Source organism: Macrobrachium nipponense, chromosome 16 (assembly GCF_015104395.2).
Source record: "Macrobrachium nipponense isolate FS-2020 chromosome 16, ASM1510439v2, whole genome shotgun sequence".
Taxonomy (NCBI): Eukaryota; Metazoa; Arthropoda; class Malacostraca; order Decapoda; family Palaemonidae; genus Macrobrachium; species Macrobrachium nipponense.
The window spans coordinates 33,606,543-33,623,203 of NC_087209.1; the positions used below are offsets into that span (position 1 = coordinate 33,606,543).

Sequence of the window (16,661 nt, forward strand, 5' to 3'; positions counted from 1 at the left end):
CAATAGTGCCAAGATAAATGGCTTGCTCACCTTTTAAGGTGTCGGTATAGATAAAGAGCGGGTGGAAACCACTACCAGAGGTCCCTTGCCATTTAGCTTCTTCCTCCGCCAAAACCTCAACTACAGAGGAGCCGAACTAGAGCCCCGCTACCCTCTACTACTACAGTGAGCGCCTCTGACATCATTCCTGAAGATAGCACTCAAGCTTGGGCCAAGCAGGGTGAGGAATACAAAATAAGAGGGTGGGATTTCACTGGGCGACACAAGTCCTTGCCCAGATATAACAACTTAAAGATACAAAATGGTGCAAAAGTACGTGAAAGGTAAAACCATACGTTTTAACCACCTTAAAGCTACTTAGATTAACAATCTTAAAGCTACTTAATGGTAAACATGTACGCTACAGAAACAAATAAGTTGACAATTATGCAAAACAAGCGAGGGAACTGAGCCCTAATGCAAAGCAAACAATGTATGAACAACTACATCCAAGGCAAAATGTACAATAGAGGCGACCTAGCTAAGCAAGGGTGCAAGTGAGGCAGGTAGAAGGGAAGGCTACAGAGAAAAGTTGATAAGTATATTAAGCAGTATCATGGGAAACTGTGTTTCCAGCTGCCACTGCTGAAAATTTAAGGGCTTCTAAAGACTAAGTAGTGGCGCTTAAAAACTGTCGGAGATTTCCAGCCTGTGTATTTCTTAAGATCGTCAAAATTCATGTGTTGAAAATAGTTGATGGATGTGGCAACTGCCCTCACATCATGAGCCTGTGGAAAGGATTCCGGGTTGGCTTGCTTAATAAAGTACAGAATTTGTTGTCTGATACCTTTTAAGGAGATCGTACCACCCTTTTCCCTGATGAATAATGGACCTGAAGATCTTAAGGTCGTCCTACTCAGGTAAGCTCTTAAGGAGTTGACAGGACATAGGGACTTGTCCTGTGGAAGTGGTAGGATTTTCCATGGGGCCCACCTATCTTGTGGGTCTTCATTTTGGCCAAAAATTGATGATCTGGAGAGAGAAGCACTTCTCCTGAGGGAAGAAATTCAATGTGACCTGGTTCCCTCGAAAGAGCCGACAGTTCTGAAATTCTAGCTCCTGACGCTAAACTTAGCAAGAATAAAGTTTTTCTCAGGAGGGCTATATAATCACATGATTTATTATCTATTTCTGAGGCCAACTTATGAATGTCATTCAAAAACCAAGAAACTGACTTAGGTCTCTCGGAGGGTTTAAGTCTAGCACAAGCTTTCGGTATAGAGGAAAAGTAAGAATCTGTTAGATCTATACCAAAACCAAGTGCTTGCTGCAAGACCTTTCTCGAACAATGTTCTGAAGAAGGATATGGCCAAATTCTTGGTCATAATCTGTGTGTTTGAGCCCTTAAGAAACATAGCCAGTTTCTTAACGGCTGAGTCATATTGACGTAAGGTTGATTCCCTTTTATCTGACTCGAAAAATGTAATATTTTGGGGATCGATGTTAGCGTTCCTGCGAGCTGCAAACTTCATGAAATCCATAAAGTTAGGGCTTTCTGAATCCTTGAGGAAGCGGACACAGTCCTTGTTTGCACTAACTGGGTCAGTTTGGGATTGGGAATCTGTAGGGGCCGGAGTCCCAATTCTAGAAGGAGTGGGAACCAATTGCCTTTGGGCCAATTGGGAGCTACTAGAGCCACCCGGCCTTTGAACGACCTTTGTTTGTTCAGGACTTTCAGAAGATTCACTGGGGGAAACAGATAAATCTTTTCCCACACATTCCAATCTGGGGCCATAGTGTCCGTGGCATAAGCCAGAGGGTCCAGGTTGGGTGCCACATAGCAAGGGAGTCTGTGATTCGACTCGGTGGCGAAGAGATCTACCTGAAGCCCCGGGACTTTTTGATAGATCCATTTGAATGACTCCTTGTCGAGGGTCCACTTCGATTCTAGCGGGGCGGAGCGTGACAGAGCATCTGCTACCACATTCCTTACCCCCGCTAAGTGGTGGGTGACTGACAGGTGCCATTTGTTCCTGTTCGCCAGAGAAAATATGGTTATTAGGACATGATTCAGGTGACTTGATTTGGATCCGCCCCTGTTTATGCAGTGGACTACTACTGCGCTGTCTAGGACCAGCTTGACATGAGATTTCTTGTGTGGACGAAGCCTTTTCAGAGTAAGAAACACTGCCATGGCTTCCAGTACATTGATATGTAGCTGGCGGAATGGTAGGGACCAGGTTCCCTGGACCTTTTTGTACTGCGAGTACCCTCCCCACCCGCTTAGTGAAGCGTCCGTATGGATCACTAATGACGGTGGGGGAAATTGAAGGGGTACGGCCCTTGATAGGTTCTTTACCTCCGTCCATGGGCAGAGACGTTTCCGTAAGATCGCCGGGATAGAGGCTAGCTTGTCCCGGAAACTGTGGTTTGCTCTTGAACGCCAGACCCTGTTTATATCCTTCAGTCTGGGTTTTAGAAGAATGTCCGTGACCGAGGCAAATTGGAGTGAGCCCAAGATCCTCTCCTGGCTCCTCCGGGAGGTTTGACATCACTTGAGAAATTGCCTTGTGGACTTGGCTATTTCTTTCCTTTTCGACAGAGTATGCGAACGCAAGTCCCATTGTAGACCTAACCACTGGAATCGAGATTCCGGTGTTAATCTGGACTTGGTTTTGTTTATTTGAAACCCTAAGTGTTCCAGGAATTTGATTACTTTGACCGTTGCCTTCTGGCATTCCTTGGGGGTCTTTGCCCATATGAGCCAATCGTCCAGATAAGCCACTAACATTATTCCTTGAGTTCTCAACTCTTGGACGACTGCTTCCGCCAGTTTCGTAAATATCCTGGGGGCGATGTTGAGACCGAATGGCATTACCTTGAAGGAATAAGCTCTGTTTCCTAGCTTGAAGCCTAGGAACGGGCGGAAGTGTCTGGCTATTGGAACATGATAGTAGGCATCTGTAAGATCTATTGAGGTTGTGACGGCCCCACGGGGAAGTAAGGTCCGTACATGCGAAGCGGTCAGCATCCTGAACTTGTCGCAAGGAATGAATAAGTTTAGATGGGACAAGTCTAGGATGATTCTTCGTTTTCCTGAGTCTTTCTTTGGCATGCTGAACAAGCGTCCTTGAAATTTTAAGTTGTTGACCCTTGATACTACTCCTTTGAGAAGAAGATCCTGGGTATACTCTATCAATTCCGCTGTTGGTTTTTGGTAGAAATTGTTGGGTGGAGGAGGACCTTCGAGCCAGCTCCAACCCAGACCTTTGGTCACTATGCTCTGAGCCCAAGGGCTGAACCTCCACCGTTGGCGGAAGAGGTACAGCCTCCCTCCTACCTTGGGACTCTCACTGTTGGTTTGCCGAGGGGCGACCTCCACGTGCTCCCCGGATACCTCTGCCCCTGTTGGTGGCCCTGCCAGATCATCTTTGGCGAGAGGCACCCCTGGCCTGACTGCCTCTGGCAAACCTATTAAGCGGCTGAAAGGACTGGGCCTCAAAAGCCGTGTTATAGGCCGGCGAGACAGCGAAGGAGGTTGATGGCTGGGGCTGTTGGGGTGGTTGTGTCAAAAGCACATACTGTTGTTGTGGATGTGCTTTTGACGAGGAGTGTTGTGGTACCTGAGGTACCTGCACCGCCTGAACCAGAGCCTGTTGTGGAGCCTGGAAGGACTGGAACTTCCTAGGCTTCTTCAATCTGGGGTTGGGTCCGGAGGATTCAGTCTTCCGTTTGGTCACGAGACCCCACCTGACCTTCAGGCTCTGATTGACCTTGGAGGCTTCGTGCAGAACCTCAGCCACTACCGGAGCAGGGAAGAGGTCTGTCCCCCAAATAGAGGAAGCGATAAGCCTATTTGGTTCATGGCAGATTGTGGCCTCCGCCAGAACATGCTTCCTGCAGTTCCTCCTCGCGACAACAAAGTCGTAGAAGTCGCACTGCATTGTATGCAGAAGCGACTTTGCCATGACTTTAAACAACGGCTCTTGTTCGTAAACAAGAGCCGTCATCTCTGCCATCGTCAAGGAGGTAAGCGACCTACCAAGTCTAGTCCGGGCGTCGTACTCTGTCTGGATTAACGACTCAGACAGTCTGGGGAGCCTCTCGCTGAATAGCATTGTGGCACAGTCTGGCTTTAACTTTCCTACAGTGAAGGTGGGCGCTGCACCTTCAAAGTAGTTCTCTGATCCGGGGATCAGAAGAGAGGTCGGCTCCATTTCCCGGAGCTGGGGCATAGGCTCATCCTTCAGAGCTGCCTGGTAAGTTGCTTCCACTACCTTAAAGGTAAGTGGGAGCGGAGTGCCTTCCACCATGGTGAAGACGGTGAAAGGGCTTTTGAAGACGGTGAGGCGAGTGTTCTCACACTCCCACTCATCCAAACTCCTTAGCCAAGCCTGCTGCTCCTGTTCGCGAGGGAGGATAACAGTCTCCTTCGGGACTTTATCCTCTCTCATCATGGCTGCGTCTGTTAGCCGGACGTAGCCAATAATGGGGGTTGAAGGTCCTTGGGGTAGAACTCGAAGTCCTCAAGCCTCCGAGTTCCAATGCCTTAGATTAAGAGCATACCTTCCACAAAGGGAGCGTATGCTGCGATCCTCAAGGGTTGTTAGGCTTGAAGGTAGGGAGTTTTGAAGAGTCCGGCATGACGGAAGGTAAAACTACCTGACCGGACTGCGAATGTCCTGCCGTAATCGAGTCCCGAATGCCCGTCATAGCATTCTCTTGGGCTGTTATCCTCTCCGCCAGGGATTGGATCGACTGACCCGAGCCCTCGACTGAGCTTGACCACTGGGAGAACGTTTCCTGGAACCTAGCATTCACCAGGTTCCCGACAACGTCTCCCACCTTCTCCAGAATGTTGGAGGAGAAAGCTTCGGGGTCGAAGGAGGGGGTCTTCTCCTTCTCCTTCCGAGACCTGTATTTAGGGGATTTCGAAGACGAAGAAGACGCTACCTTCGTCTTATCTGCCCCGGGATGGTGAGCCGAGGGCTTAGGGATAGAGGAAGGAGCCGACTTCTTCGGCAAGGACCTCGAAACAGGCTTAAAGCCTGTAGAGAACTTTACTTTGGGGATCACGGAGGAAGTTTTGGGTCGAACCGACCTTTGCTTCTCCATGAAGCCCAGGAAAGAGGTAGAAGTGGAAGGAACAGGAGAAGGAGAAGGAGAAGGACTCAAGGAAAGCCCTTGAGCCCCCACAGAACCTGCCTCAACTACACCCTTACTGTTGCCCATGACGTCCACAGTCATGGGCTCTAGGTCCAAATTGAGGGCCGCAACATCTCCTGCAACGTCCTCTGCAATATCCCCTTCTGCCGGGAGCGAAACCATGGCCTAGATATCCACAATGAGGGGGGCAGCAACTTGGGGGTCCACAACTGACCCGGTCCACAACTGACCCCTTCTTGGCTCCTGGAAAAATCAGGTCCGCCATGTCCTGGGCCAGGATATACGGACGTCCTTTGGGAGAATTCCTCCCAAAACCCCCGACCCAGGCCTTCAGGGAGACCAGTGCTGCTGTCCTCGTCGCTTCCAAGCCCTGTAAGAAGGGTTAGAATTAGCAATTGAGGCAAAACGACCGGGGTCGTATACGTATTAGAACAATTCCAAATATAAATATGCACATAGATGAGTACAAATAATAATATGAATGGACGCAATGTATCATTAGCGGCGGAGCAATGAGACTTACTTCGGTGGAGGCTTCACCAACCAAGGCGTAGCACGTGAGGCAGCCTTCGTGGTGCCACACTAGGTAGTCCTCCACTCGTACGGCGCACCCTGCGTGGGAGCGGCAGACCTCATGTCCGCAGGGGTCCTGTAGGACTGCATTGCAGCCCGTTTCTTGACAACAAATGACCTGTAAGTCAAAGGATACATGAGTATCGTTGACAACCTCCGGGGAGGTTCTAGATCTAAAAAGTATAAGTATCAGTAGGCGGCGGAGTGGCGCCCACGAATAAGGCATATACGTGTATATATATTATATGTATAATATATATATATATTATAATAGTTTATTATATAATATATATATATATATCTATATATATATATATATATAGGATATATATATATATATATATATATATATATATATATATATATATATATATATATATATATTTTTATATATATATATATATATATATATATATGTATTATATATATATATATATATATTCTATATATATATATATCTATATATATATATATTATATATATATAGATATATATATTTATTCTATATCTATTTATTTATATATATATCTAATATTTATTATATATATCTATATATCATATAGAATATATATATAGAATAATATATAGATATATATATATATATATATATATTGATTATAATATAATATTTATATATATATATATATTTATTATATATATATGATTATATATATATAATAATAATATATATTATTTATTATAATATATATTATTATTATATATATTATATATATATATATATATATATATATATATATACATGTAGTAACACGTATCTATATTACACAAGAGTATAGCTAGCACCGGAGTGGGTCCGGTGAGCAAGCACAGTAATACATCGGTACATGAAACTGCATATGGTTATAACATAAAGGGTCATTGTACTAAGGTAACTGCCGCACTGTCACACATAGCTCCGAGTTCCGAAAGGTAAAGATTCTGTCACATATAGAGAGGGGAGAAGACTTCTAGGTCAACTCCACCGTGGGGCCGGAGTAAGGCTGTCAGAACGTAGCTGAAGGTATACCCGTGCCACCAGTAACATGCAAAACTCAGAGAGCAGTAGTGTGACTGTGAAACTGATACCCATGGAGTGGAACTCCAGACCCTATACAAGATGGTTGTGTCTGTATGCTATGATAGGATAAAAGGAATACCAACTGTACAGGAGTACCGTGGATGTATTCCACCATAAGGCCGAGGCCTATATGGCTATCCCATTCTCAAGGTCAGGTCCGGTGATGGCCGGAACCGAGACCGCCGGAGCGGAGAGAATGGTGAGTATCAGAGGGGGGATGGTCTCAGGCTCCCATGCCTGGTGGCTCACCATGGTGCCGTGAAGGGAAGGAGGGGGATGGTCCCAGAGCCCCGAGCAAAGCGACTGAGGACGGCAGGCCTGAGCGCTGAGTGTATCCACCCCCACCTACCTCTGAAAGCCCTCCCCCTCTCATGCGGACTCGGGTAGCTAGCTGCGTAGCGAGAGAGACGTCACACCACCGAGGTGGGTGGGCATGGTGTGGAGGGGGAGAAAGGAGGGGAGGGGGAGGTGGTCAGCAACAGGGTGGCTCGTATGCGATCAACTAGGAATCTTCTCAGCCGGGTGAACAGACACGTGGTGGGGAGGACCAGATGATCACGAGGGGCCAATAGGCCAACCAAGTCGCACATAGCAACACAAACAATAAAATAACCATCGTAACATAGATATAATAATAATAACAAAATATCTAGCTAGGCTAACACGGGGGAAAGGAAATAAATAACAGAGTGAGAGAAAGAGTGTCCTGGAGGGGTAGGCTAATCGCAAGGCTGACGACTTGGGTGTGTTAGCCTAACCCGCAAGCGGATAGTCGGTATGCTGTACCGAAATTCGGGGGCAGAAGACTAGGAGCAAGGACACTAATACGAAGGGACAAGGTCCTAACGTAAAAAGAATACAACTCCTAACGAATCGGGATCTGGCTAGGCTAGGCTACGATCCGAACATGCGGTCGGAGTGCGGGGTCCCCGTGAAAGGCTAGGCTGAATAAAAAATCAAGCTAACTGCATGAATATCAATACAAAACAGATATGGCAATAATAAAATACTGCTAAAAGGTAGCTCTGATGGTATGGGAGACCAAAAGAGTACGTGAACCGCCATGCGGTCGAGGAGGAGAAGCCGGCGCGGGAACAATGAAGCTCAAGCTACCTTATCTCCTCCTTAAACACAATAAAACAAGGGAGATCTTCATAAAATGAGATCTTAAAACCTTAAAAGGAGTACCCAACTTGGATGCAGAAGCTTGAGCCATCTTGAAAGTTAAATCCAAAATAACAAAGCAAAACCCACAGCACAAAAGAAAGAAGCGTATGTCAGCGACGATGCTATCAAAAGGAATGACGTCAGAGGCGCTCACTGTAGTAGTAGAGGGTAGCGGGGCTCTAGTTCGGCTCCTCTGTAGATGAGGTTTTGGCAGAGGAAGAAGCTAAATGGCAAGGGACCTCTGGTAGTGGTTTCCACTCGTTCTTTATCTATACCGACACCTTTTATTAAAAGGTGAGCGAGCCATTTATCTTGGCACTATTGTTTCTCTTTTTCTCTGGTATGAATAGCAATATTTATACCTAGAAATAGTATCAAAGGAACTTATTTCACGGAGCGACACAGGCTGAGCCCAGAAATAGTTATTAAAACAGAATCAAAGGCAAAGGTTCTATTTAGTTCCATAAGGAAAAAAATACATGTACACAAATTACATCTTAATACCTTTTGAAGTGATCGAGCAATTCGAGTTGCCATCTGATCAACAGATACAGGTGTACGATCAGTTAGTGTTTGCAATGCCTCTCTTAAACCCATCTCAGGAAAATGTGGTAGCAAGCTCCTATGCCTGATGCCAGCTAAGTGATCTAGTGTATGCATAGAAGCTGGAAGGTCACCTCGACAAATTGGTTCCTCAAGTGGTGTTCCTGGGCTGACATTTGGTACCAAGTATTCAGATAAACTGGAAATGAGACATATAAACATTTATTATACTTATGTTTTATATAAAAAATTTTCATGTCAATAAAATTTTTAAAAATGGACTCATTAGCTTGACACCAAGATGGAAAAGCATAAAATTATTCCAAAATGCCAGTTTTTCAAATTTCAAATTTTATTCATAATTATTCATATAATACAAATAAAATTCTAAAGAGTTCATGATTACCTAATACTTTGCCTAAAAAATCATAAACAAGTAAATAAAGAGACCTAAATTTGAAAACAAAATTTTAATAAGTCACTCTAATTTTTGTTTTACAAAGCTAATATTACTAGGGCTCACTGTCACTTTTGTTGGAGAGAGAATGCCTGAATACTAATTACAGTACAAAAATGCAGTGATAAGGTAGGTAAAACCTTTGGCACCTGGGAAAACTCCTGAAGTAACTTGGATATCACCAGTAATTAAATTTTTGTATACACGTAATGCTAAAAAAAATATTTTATGAAGGTACAAACACAAGTCACAATTAAAAAGCTAAACTATTTTCTTACAATGACTACACTACTAAAGAAATGCCTTTATTTAAAGTACTAAAATATAAAATACTGTATAACCTAAAATCATTAAACTGGAAATTACAGCTACAGTACGTTGTTACATAAGTACCAAAACTTACTCAATATTCTTTGCAGATACTGAAAGCCATGTTGAAGTAAAATGTTTGACATCACTTAATTTATTAGCACGATCACAAACATGGGGAGGTGGAGGAGGAGATGCAACTCTTTCTCGTACTCTCAACAAGACATCTGGTAGTGGATCATCTTCAATGACAGAAACATCTGGATTTGGACTAGTGTCTGCATCTGCTGTTGTGAGAGTAGCATCTTCTGACCCCAGTCCAATGCGAACATGGATCTGCTTATTCATCTACAAAACAGGTGAATAACATCTAATTTTATTAATCATTCTACCATTGTTAGCAACTAAAATATAATACATATCCTTAAGAGCTTTCAGTACTGTCTTCTGTGGCCTAAGCAATGAGCTGAGCCGGCAGTATCTCATCAAAAGGTTCCCAAGTGGTTACAAAAAGTACTGAACTTCAGAAACAATAGGTACTACTTGTTTGGATGGATGTATTGAATACATACAGAGATAAGGCCTAAACACTCGGACACTGTCATTCAGTACAAATGTATTCATTCAGTTTTCTGTAAGCACTTATAATATACATACTGACCTCTCAAAACAGCTACATTAATTCATTAACTAAATTAAAACCATACCTTTCCAGCTTCTGGGCCTTGAGGATCAGTTGTTGATAATTTGGAGTGATTTTCAGAAGCCAACAATGACTTAGACGGTAAAACATTATCTCCATCCTCAGGCTCTTCGCCTTCAGTATCAATATCAATGCTAATCATATCATCTAATTCATCTGTCAAAAGAACAAAAATACAGTGAAAGATAAGCGTAAAATAACAAATTGTTTTAATTTGTATTTTTCATAACTATAAAAACCTGAGTCCTTTTAAAATAGGAGCAAGATCCAACAGATTAGCTGCCCGGCAAGCGTGAAAAACAAAACCGGCCCCCCTCTGTGCCCTGAGGCTACTGGAGAGTGGGGGATGCGAGGGATTCACATCCTCGATTGGCCCAAATCACCATTCTGGATCCTGTTTAGGAACAGGGTTAGCGGGGATGGAGGGTGGGAGATGTAACTATATTTAAAAGGACTCAAGTTTGTATAATTAGGATACAAATTAAAACAATTTTTTATTTGTTCCGACACGTATCCAAACCCTTATCCTTTTAAAATAGGAGACTCGTCCTTAGGAGGGGGGCAACCCTCGTGACTCTGACTCCTAGTCAACTAAAAGTGTACAAGACCATGTTTCTGACCCCTCTCCCTATGGAGGAAGAGGAAGGGCCAAAATGTCTCTGCACAGGTGGCTCTCTCGGAGCCCAGGGCTTTGTATCAATACAAGCGACAATATAAACAAGATTTTGGTGAAAAAGGACAATGTTCTACTAGGCCATTGCTCTCACCTTATGATCGGCATCTTCAGTTTCCCAAAAGGAGCTTGGGGCTGTTACGATCGACTACGGGGAGCAGTGGTTTTCTTGATTCCCGTCTTTTCCTCTCCCTCCTTTTGGTCCTCCGTTCTTCTTGGGTTCCTGGATCACTTGCATGGCGGCTATCACCGGACCCAAAGAAAAGGTGTCTAGGGATCTGTGCATGCAGTCCCGCACGTAGTGGGGGTGAAAGTCTATTCTCTCTTGAATTAAGAAAGCCTACGAGACCAAGGGAAGTAACCCCCCAGTGGCGACTAAGGTGCATGAAGTGCAATGTGTGGCTACAACCCTAGCATTTAAAAAGAATATGTCAGTGAACCCATGTGTTTACGTGCTGGTATGTGGAAGAGAGTCTCTTCCACATACCAGCACGTAAACACATGGGTTCACTGACATATTCTTTTTAAATGCTAGGGTTGTAGCCACACATTGCACTTCATGCACCTTAGTCGCCACTGGGGGGTTACTTCCCTTGGTCTCGTAGGCTTTCTTAATAGTCTCCCTCAGCCAGAATGAGACAGTGTTCTTTGAAATCTTCTTTTTCGTAGATCCCGTACTAACAAAGAGGTTCAGGATCTCTGGTCTACTTAATCTGGTCCGCTAAAGGTATGTCCTTAACGCTCTGACCGGACAAAGGATATGGTCCTCAGGGTCGTCTGATACGGTTTTCAGCACCGTAATTGAGAGGGACTCAAACCTGTCTTCCAGGATAGAGGGATTTTGCATCTCCACAACGAAACAGAGCGTGATTTCCCTCCACGCCTTTGAGTGGTGTACCCGGTAGTAGAGACCATGAATTTCGCCCACTCTCTTCACAGATGCTAGGGCCAATAGGAAGACGGTTTTTAAGGTGAGGTTCCTATCTGACGTCTCTTGGAGTGGCTCAAAGGGATTGCCTTTGAGGTATTAAAGCACTTTCCTCACATTCCACTATGGTAGGCACACCTGCCTCAGGCATTTCTGGTCGAAGCTCCTGATCAACATGGAGATTTGGTCGGAGACTTCCAGATCAAAGCCCTTGAGACGGAAGAATTGACCCAGTGCCGCCCTGTATCCCTTGATGAGAAAATCTGCTATCTCACTGATCGAGGCAGGGGTTGCGGCGAGTTTTGTCTTTGCACCATTCACAAAAGTGCGCCCATTTCACTTGGTATAAGACAGAGGAGGACTTCCTGAGGTATTCAGACATCTCTCTCGCTGTCCTCTTCAAGAAACCTTGGTCCCCGAGGAGGGACTGGATAGTCTCCAGGAGTGAAGGGACAGGGACGGCAGGGTACTGTGATCTCTTCATGTGCAGTTGACATAGCAGATCGGGACGTAGGGGGAGGTTTCGAGGCTCTGCCACTAGGAAAGAAATTTGGTCTGGGTACCACTCCATGTGGGGCCACTTCGGTGCCACAAGAGTCACGCTCAGGTTTGGGGTGGTCATGACTCCATTGAGGACCCTTGTCAGAAGACAGAAATGGGGGAATGCATACACATCCATCCCGTCCCAAGGATGTAGAAAGGCGTCTTCGAAGTATGCCCCTGGGTCCGGGCCTAGTGAACAATACAACAGGAGTTTGTGATTCAGGGTGGTTGCAAACAAGTCGATCGTTGGTGAACCCCACTCTCTTACGAGGTCCTTCACTACTTGCGGGTGTAAGAACCACTACAATCCTACCACCTGCCCCCTTCTGCTCAGTTTGTCCGTTACTAGATTCCTTTTCCCCGGGATGAATCTTGCTTTCAGGATAACATTGTTGGTTACCACCCAACCTAGAGCCTCTGTGGCCAGATTGCAGAGGCTCCTTGATACCATCCCCCCCTGCTTGTTGATGTATGCAACCACCATCGTGTTGTCGCTCATCAGGGGGAGGGAATGGTCCTGAAGTTCCCTGGTGAACACTCTCAACACTAGGATAGCCACCATCATTTCAAGTTTGTTTATGTGTAGCTCCTGTTCCTCCTTCCACCACTTCCTCAGGTGTGCAACCCACCCCACTTTGGAAGCGTCCGTGAAGAGAAGCAAGTCGGGCGGGGGGCAATCCAGCGGGGTGCCCTTTAGCAGGTTTTTGTCCTTTATCCACCAGCTCAAGGCCTCCTTGGACTGCCATCCTTTCATCCGGAGGGCACGACACTCCTGACCATTGGTCCTTCAGGCACCACTGCACGGCTCTCTGGTGAAGCCTTCTGTTTGGGACCAGTTTTTCCAGAGAGGAGAGATGGCCCAGGAGCTGTTGCCACCTCCTGGCTGGCAGGTCTAGGAGACTGAGGAAGGGTTCCACTACCTCCCAAAGGTTTGCAATCCTCCCATTGGAGGGGAAGGACCTTATCCCCAGGTACACCGTTGATTGAGTCGGGAAGAGTTGGAACTTTTCCCAATTGATCATGATGCGCATCTCCTCGCAGAAGGTCAGAAGTTAGTCTCCCTGTTTCACCAAGACGTCGTCTTTTGAGAAGGAAAGAAGTAACCAATCCAATTACCGGAGGAGCCTCATGACCCTGGAGTGGGCCCATGCCGACACCATGGAGAATAGCCTCATGAACACCTGAGCGCATTCAATGGGGAGAGATCAATGATTGGTCTCCATCCCCCTGTCGCTTTCTCCACCAGGAAAAGATGACTGTAGAACCCTGTGGATCCATCCATTACCTGCTGAAGCAGCCCCTTCTGCAGCATGACCTGGACTTCTTGGTGGAGGATGAGGTCTAGTCATGAACCCTGGGGTAGGCTTGCAAGTTCAACATTGCTTGAGACAGGGGAGGGAGAGAGTTCGTGAACGGGACACGGTATCCGTCCCTGAGGACCTGGACCGTCCACTCCTCCAAACCCCTCCTCTCCTGCCATTGCCATCAGTGGTTTGTGGTACCCCCCCCCCTCCCCACCTGGCAAAAGCAGTGAAGGGGATTGCTCTGCCTAGGTTCGGCGCGCTCCTTGTCTGCCTTTCCTCCCTCTTTGAAGTTCCTCCTCAGTTCCTGAAGGAGGGAAGGCACTGTTCCCCTCTCCTGGTGGGTCCTCTGGCGGGAGGGCACTCCTTGCTCCTAAAGGCGTCCCATCCATCCCCGCCCCAGGGTTCCTCTGGTCTAGAGAGGGGTTTCCTAAACTTTCTTGTGCAACAGACCCCTTTTATTAAAATTATTCAAGTAGCAGACCCCTTTTATCAAAATTACTCATGTAGTGGACCCCTTATTATGATATTTTCCCTCTTGGGTTTAAAAGTGTTTTCAGGGTAAAATATATAGTGCTAAAATTTCTACTGAATTATTTATTGATGGCTTATTTTCAACATAAATGTTTACATTTTATTTAAAATAACTTTCACAACATTAATAATTTTGCAATTTTGTGCACAAATTTTAGTGAACTTAACAGCAACGCTTCCTCCTCAAATCTCGAACCGTATTTAATGTGACTAATAGTACTGTTTTTGCTGATTCATTACTCTTAGAATTTCTGGCTCCAATCTGCTGAGCTTCAGTCACGTCAGGTTTGATATTGATTCAGTTGTGCTTCTAGTTTTAAGATCAATCAGCACAGAAAATCCAGTTTTGTAGTTATATGTTGTTGGAAATGGCATCAAGTGCCTCAAAGCAATTGCTGCAAGTCCAGAGTACTCTGGCTGGACTTTCTTATACCATCAATTTCTCTGTCAAGCAGACCCAAACACTCTCTCTCTCTCATTATCGGTGCAGTTTTTGTTTCATTCATGATGTTTAATTAATTCTTTACTCCATATCATCATCAATTTAGTGCTTAAGGTGTTTGTTGATTTTCCTGCGTTCTTACTTTCGTTCCTTCCTTAATTCATAACGATCCTGCTTTTCATTTATTCCTTCTTTTTTAATTCTCAGCTTCATTCCTTCAGAGTCTGACGGTCCTGTCCGTCTTTATTTCATTCTTATTCATTAATTATTTGAGAGAGAGAGAGAGAGAGAGAGAGAGAGAGAGAGAGAGAGAGAGAGAGAGAGAGAGAGAGAGAGAGAGAGAGAGAGAGAGAGAGAGAGAGAGAGATCCCATCCATCTCTATTTCACTCTTATTTATTCATTATTTGAAAGAGATAGGGGTAAGGTTTTTCACGGCCAGAAATAAACCCGACTCTCCTGATGCTCTCTAGTCCCACCCTGTTGCCTGATCTTAAATACCACTGCTTTCTACAAAGTTGTTAAATTGCACCCATCCTAATCTGACAAGCGCCATTGTCAGAAGCCAAGAGGATTTGGTGGTACAAAAATAGGAATTTAGGATGTATTGGCCACAAATGTTTTTGAGCCATGTTTTGGCCTAAAATTTATCTGATACCGACAGCCAAATTATCCTGCGGACCCCTTGGAATATTCCACAGACCCCTGGGGGTCTGTGGACCACACTTTAAGAAACACTGGTCTAGAGGAAGGAAGAAAACTATACTTCTGGAGGGTGGTTCATGGCAGTAGACTGCTGCCCGTTGGAAGAGAGAGTCCTGGCTATATTTCCTCCACTTCTCGATGGTATCGTCTCCCTACTTCAAGGGGAAGAGGGCATGCTGACTTAAGGAGGGCATTCTGGAGTTCCAGGGCTTCCCTTCCTTGCAACTGCCTATGGAAACGACAGGTGGCTGCATCCTGCCACTTCAGGACCCAGTTCCCCCAAACCATCAGGTTGTGGTGTGTCAGGAATTTCACCAATTTGCTCCTCAATACGAGGGCCGTGTACTTCTTCAGGATGTCCAGGTTCATGAGGTCCTTCTTTGTGGCAAAAACAGACACTGACCCTGACCACCTATCTAACCAGGAAGTGGCGTGTACCGCTGCGATTGCTTCAGCTTCCATGGAGTTAGCTTCCCCAGCTGTAAAGGAGATGGGCTCCTGTGTCACTCTCTACGTTGTTCATCCTGGGGTGAGGGATGCTACCTTCCCTCCGACGGGCAGTGTAGCCTGGTCCTCCTCTGGGTAGTATTACTTCCTCTGCCTCACCAAGGCAGGGGAAAGGATTTGTGCCGACTTGTTGACACAGAGTTCTTGGGACCCGCCACACGGTCGTCCAGCTCACAGAAAGCCCAGGTCATATTATCCGAGAGGGGAAAGGCACTGGACCTCCTCGTCTCTCTGACCACCCCAAAGGACTGGTCAATGACAGTCTCTGTCTCTTGATTGTTGTCTGAGAGGGTTCTCCAAGATTATTCTGCGATCACCCTCTCCAAGACTGAGTCCAGGTCAATACCTTCTACCTCCGAAGGGGAGACGTCCAACTCGGACATCCTGGCTCCTGAAGGGGGAGAGTCGGCGGAGGAGGCAGACATGTCCTTCTTCCTTTTCCCTTTCTTCCTTGGATCAGGGCATGGGGAGAGTCCGTCTTCCCTACAGTGTTGTCTCCCTACCCGTGTCCTTCGACCTTCCCCGTCTATGAATGGGAGGGGTAGGCGGTGTAACGATGTTCCCTGGCGTGTTTGGGGTGTGTGCGCTCAGTCTGTCGGTCAACTCTGATGCCCTTGGAGTGGTGTTTCTTCCACGAGGGGATGTCCTTCGACTCGCTCCTCTTCCTCCAGTGGGAGTCGGGGTCATCTCTGGATGGGGTTTCCTTCCTATCCCTCGGCCACTTCTGCTTTGGGGGGAGGGGGTTTGGGCATCATCCCACAAGTCGCTGTCTCCTGAGTAAAAGAAGACCCGCTTATACCTGCTCCTAGCCTCCAGGAGACGGTCCTGGTCCCCCCTCCTACAACTGGAAGGATGCGAGGTAGACTTCCCCTGTGACGGGCGAGGGCATGCAGCGGAGGGTCGCAAGGGGAGGGGTGTGTGGCGACTGTCCTCAAACTGGGGGAGGGGCTCCGCCATGTCTTCTTCCTCTTCAGGCCACCTTTTAGGGATCTCGGGAACTCTAATAACCATTCTGGCTTCCCCAGGCTGAAGTCGTCCTCGTCCTGGAGTGGGGA

At 46.1% G+C, this 16,661-nt stretch overlaps 1 protein-coding gene across 1 annotated transcript in view; it reads right to left on the reverse strand.

Annotated features, from left to right (window-relative positions):
- Positions 1-16,661, reverse strand: part of LOC135195652 (tetratricopeptide repeat protein 17-like) — a 156,822-nt gene that overhangs the window by 88,220 nt on the left and 51,941 nt on the right. Inside the window, exons 2-4 of the mRNA XM_064222024.1 lie at positions 9,980-10,131; positions 9,367-9,620; positions 8,468-8,705 (exon numbers count right to left, since the gene is read on the reverse strand). Of these exons, the coding sequence (XP_064078094.1) occupies positions 8,468-8,705; positions 9,367-9,620; positions 9,980-10,131 (644 nt within the window). The remainder of the gene's footprint in view (positions 1-8,467; positions 8,706-9,366; positions 9,621-9,979; positions 10,132-16,661) is intronic.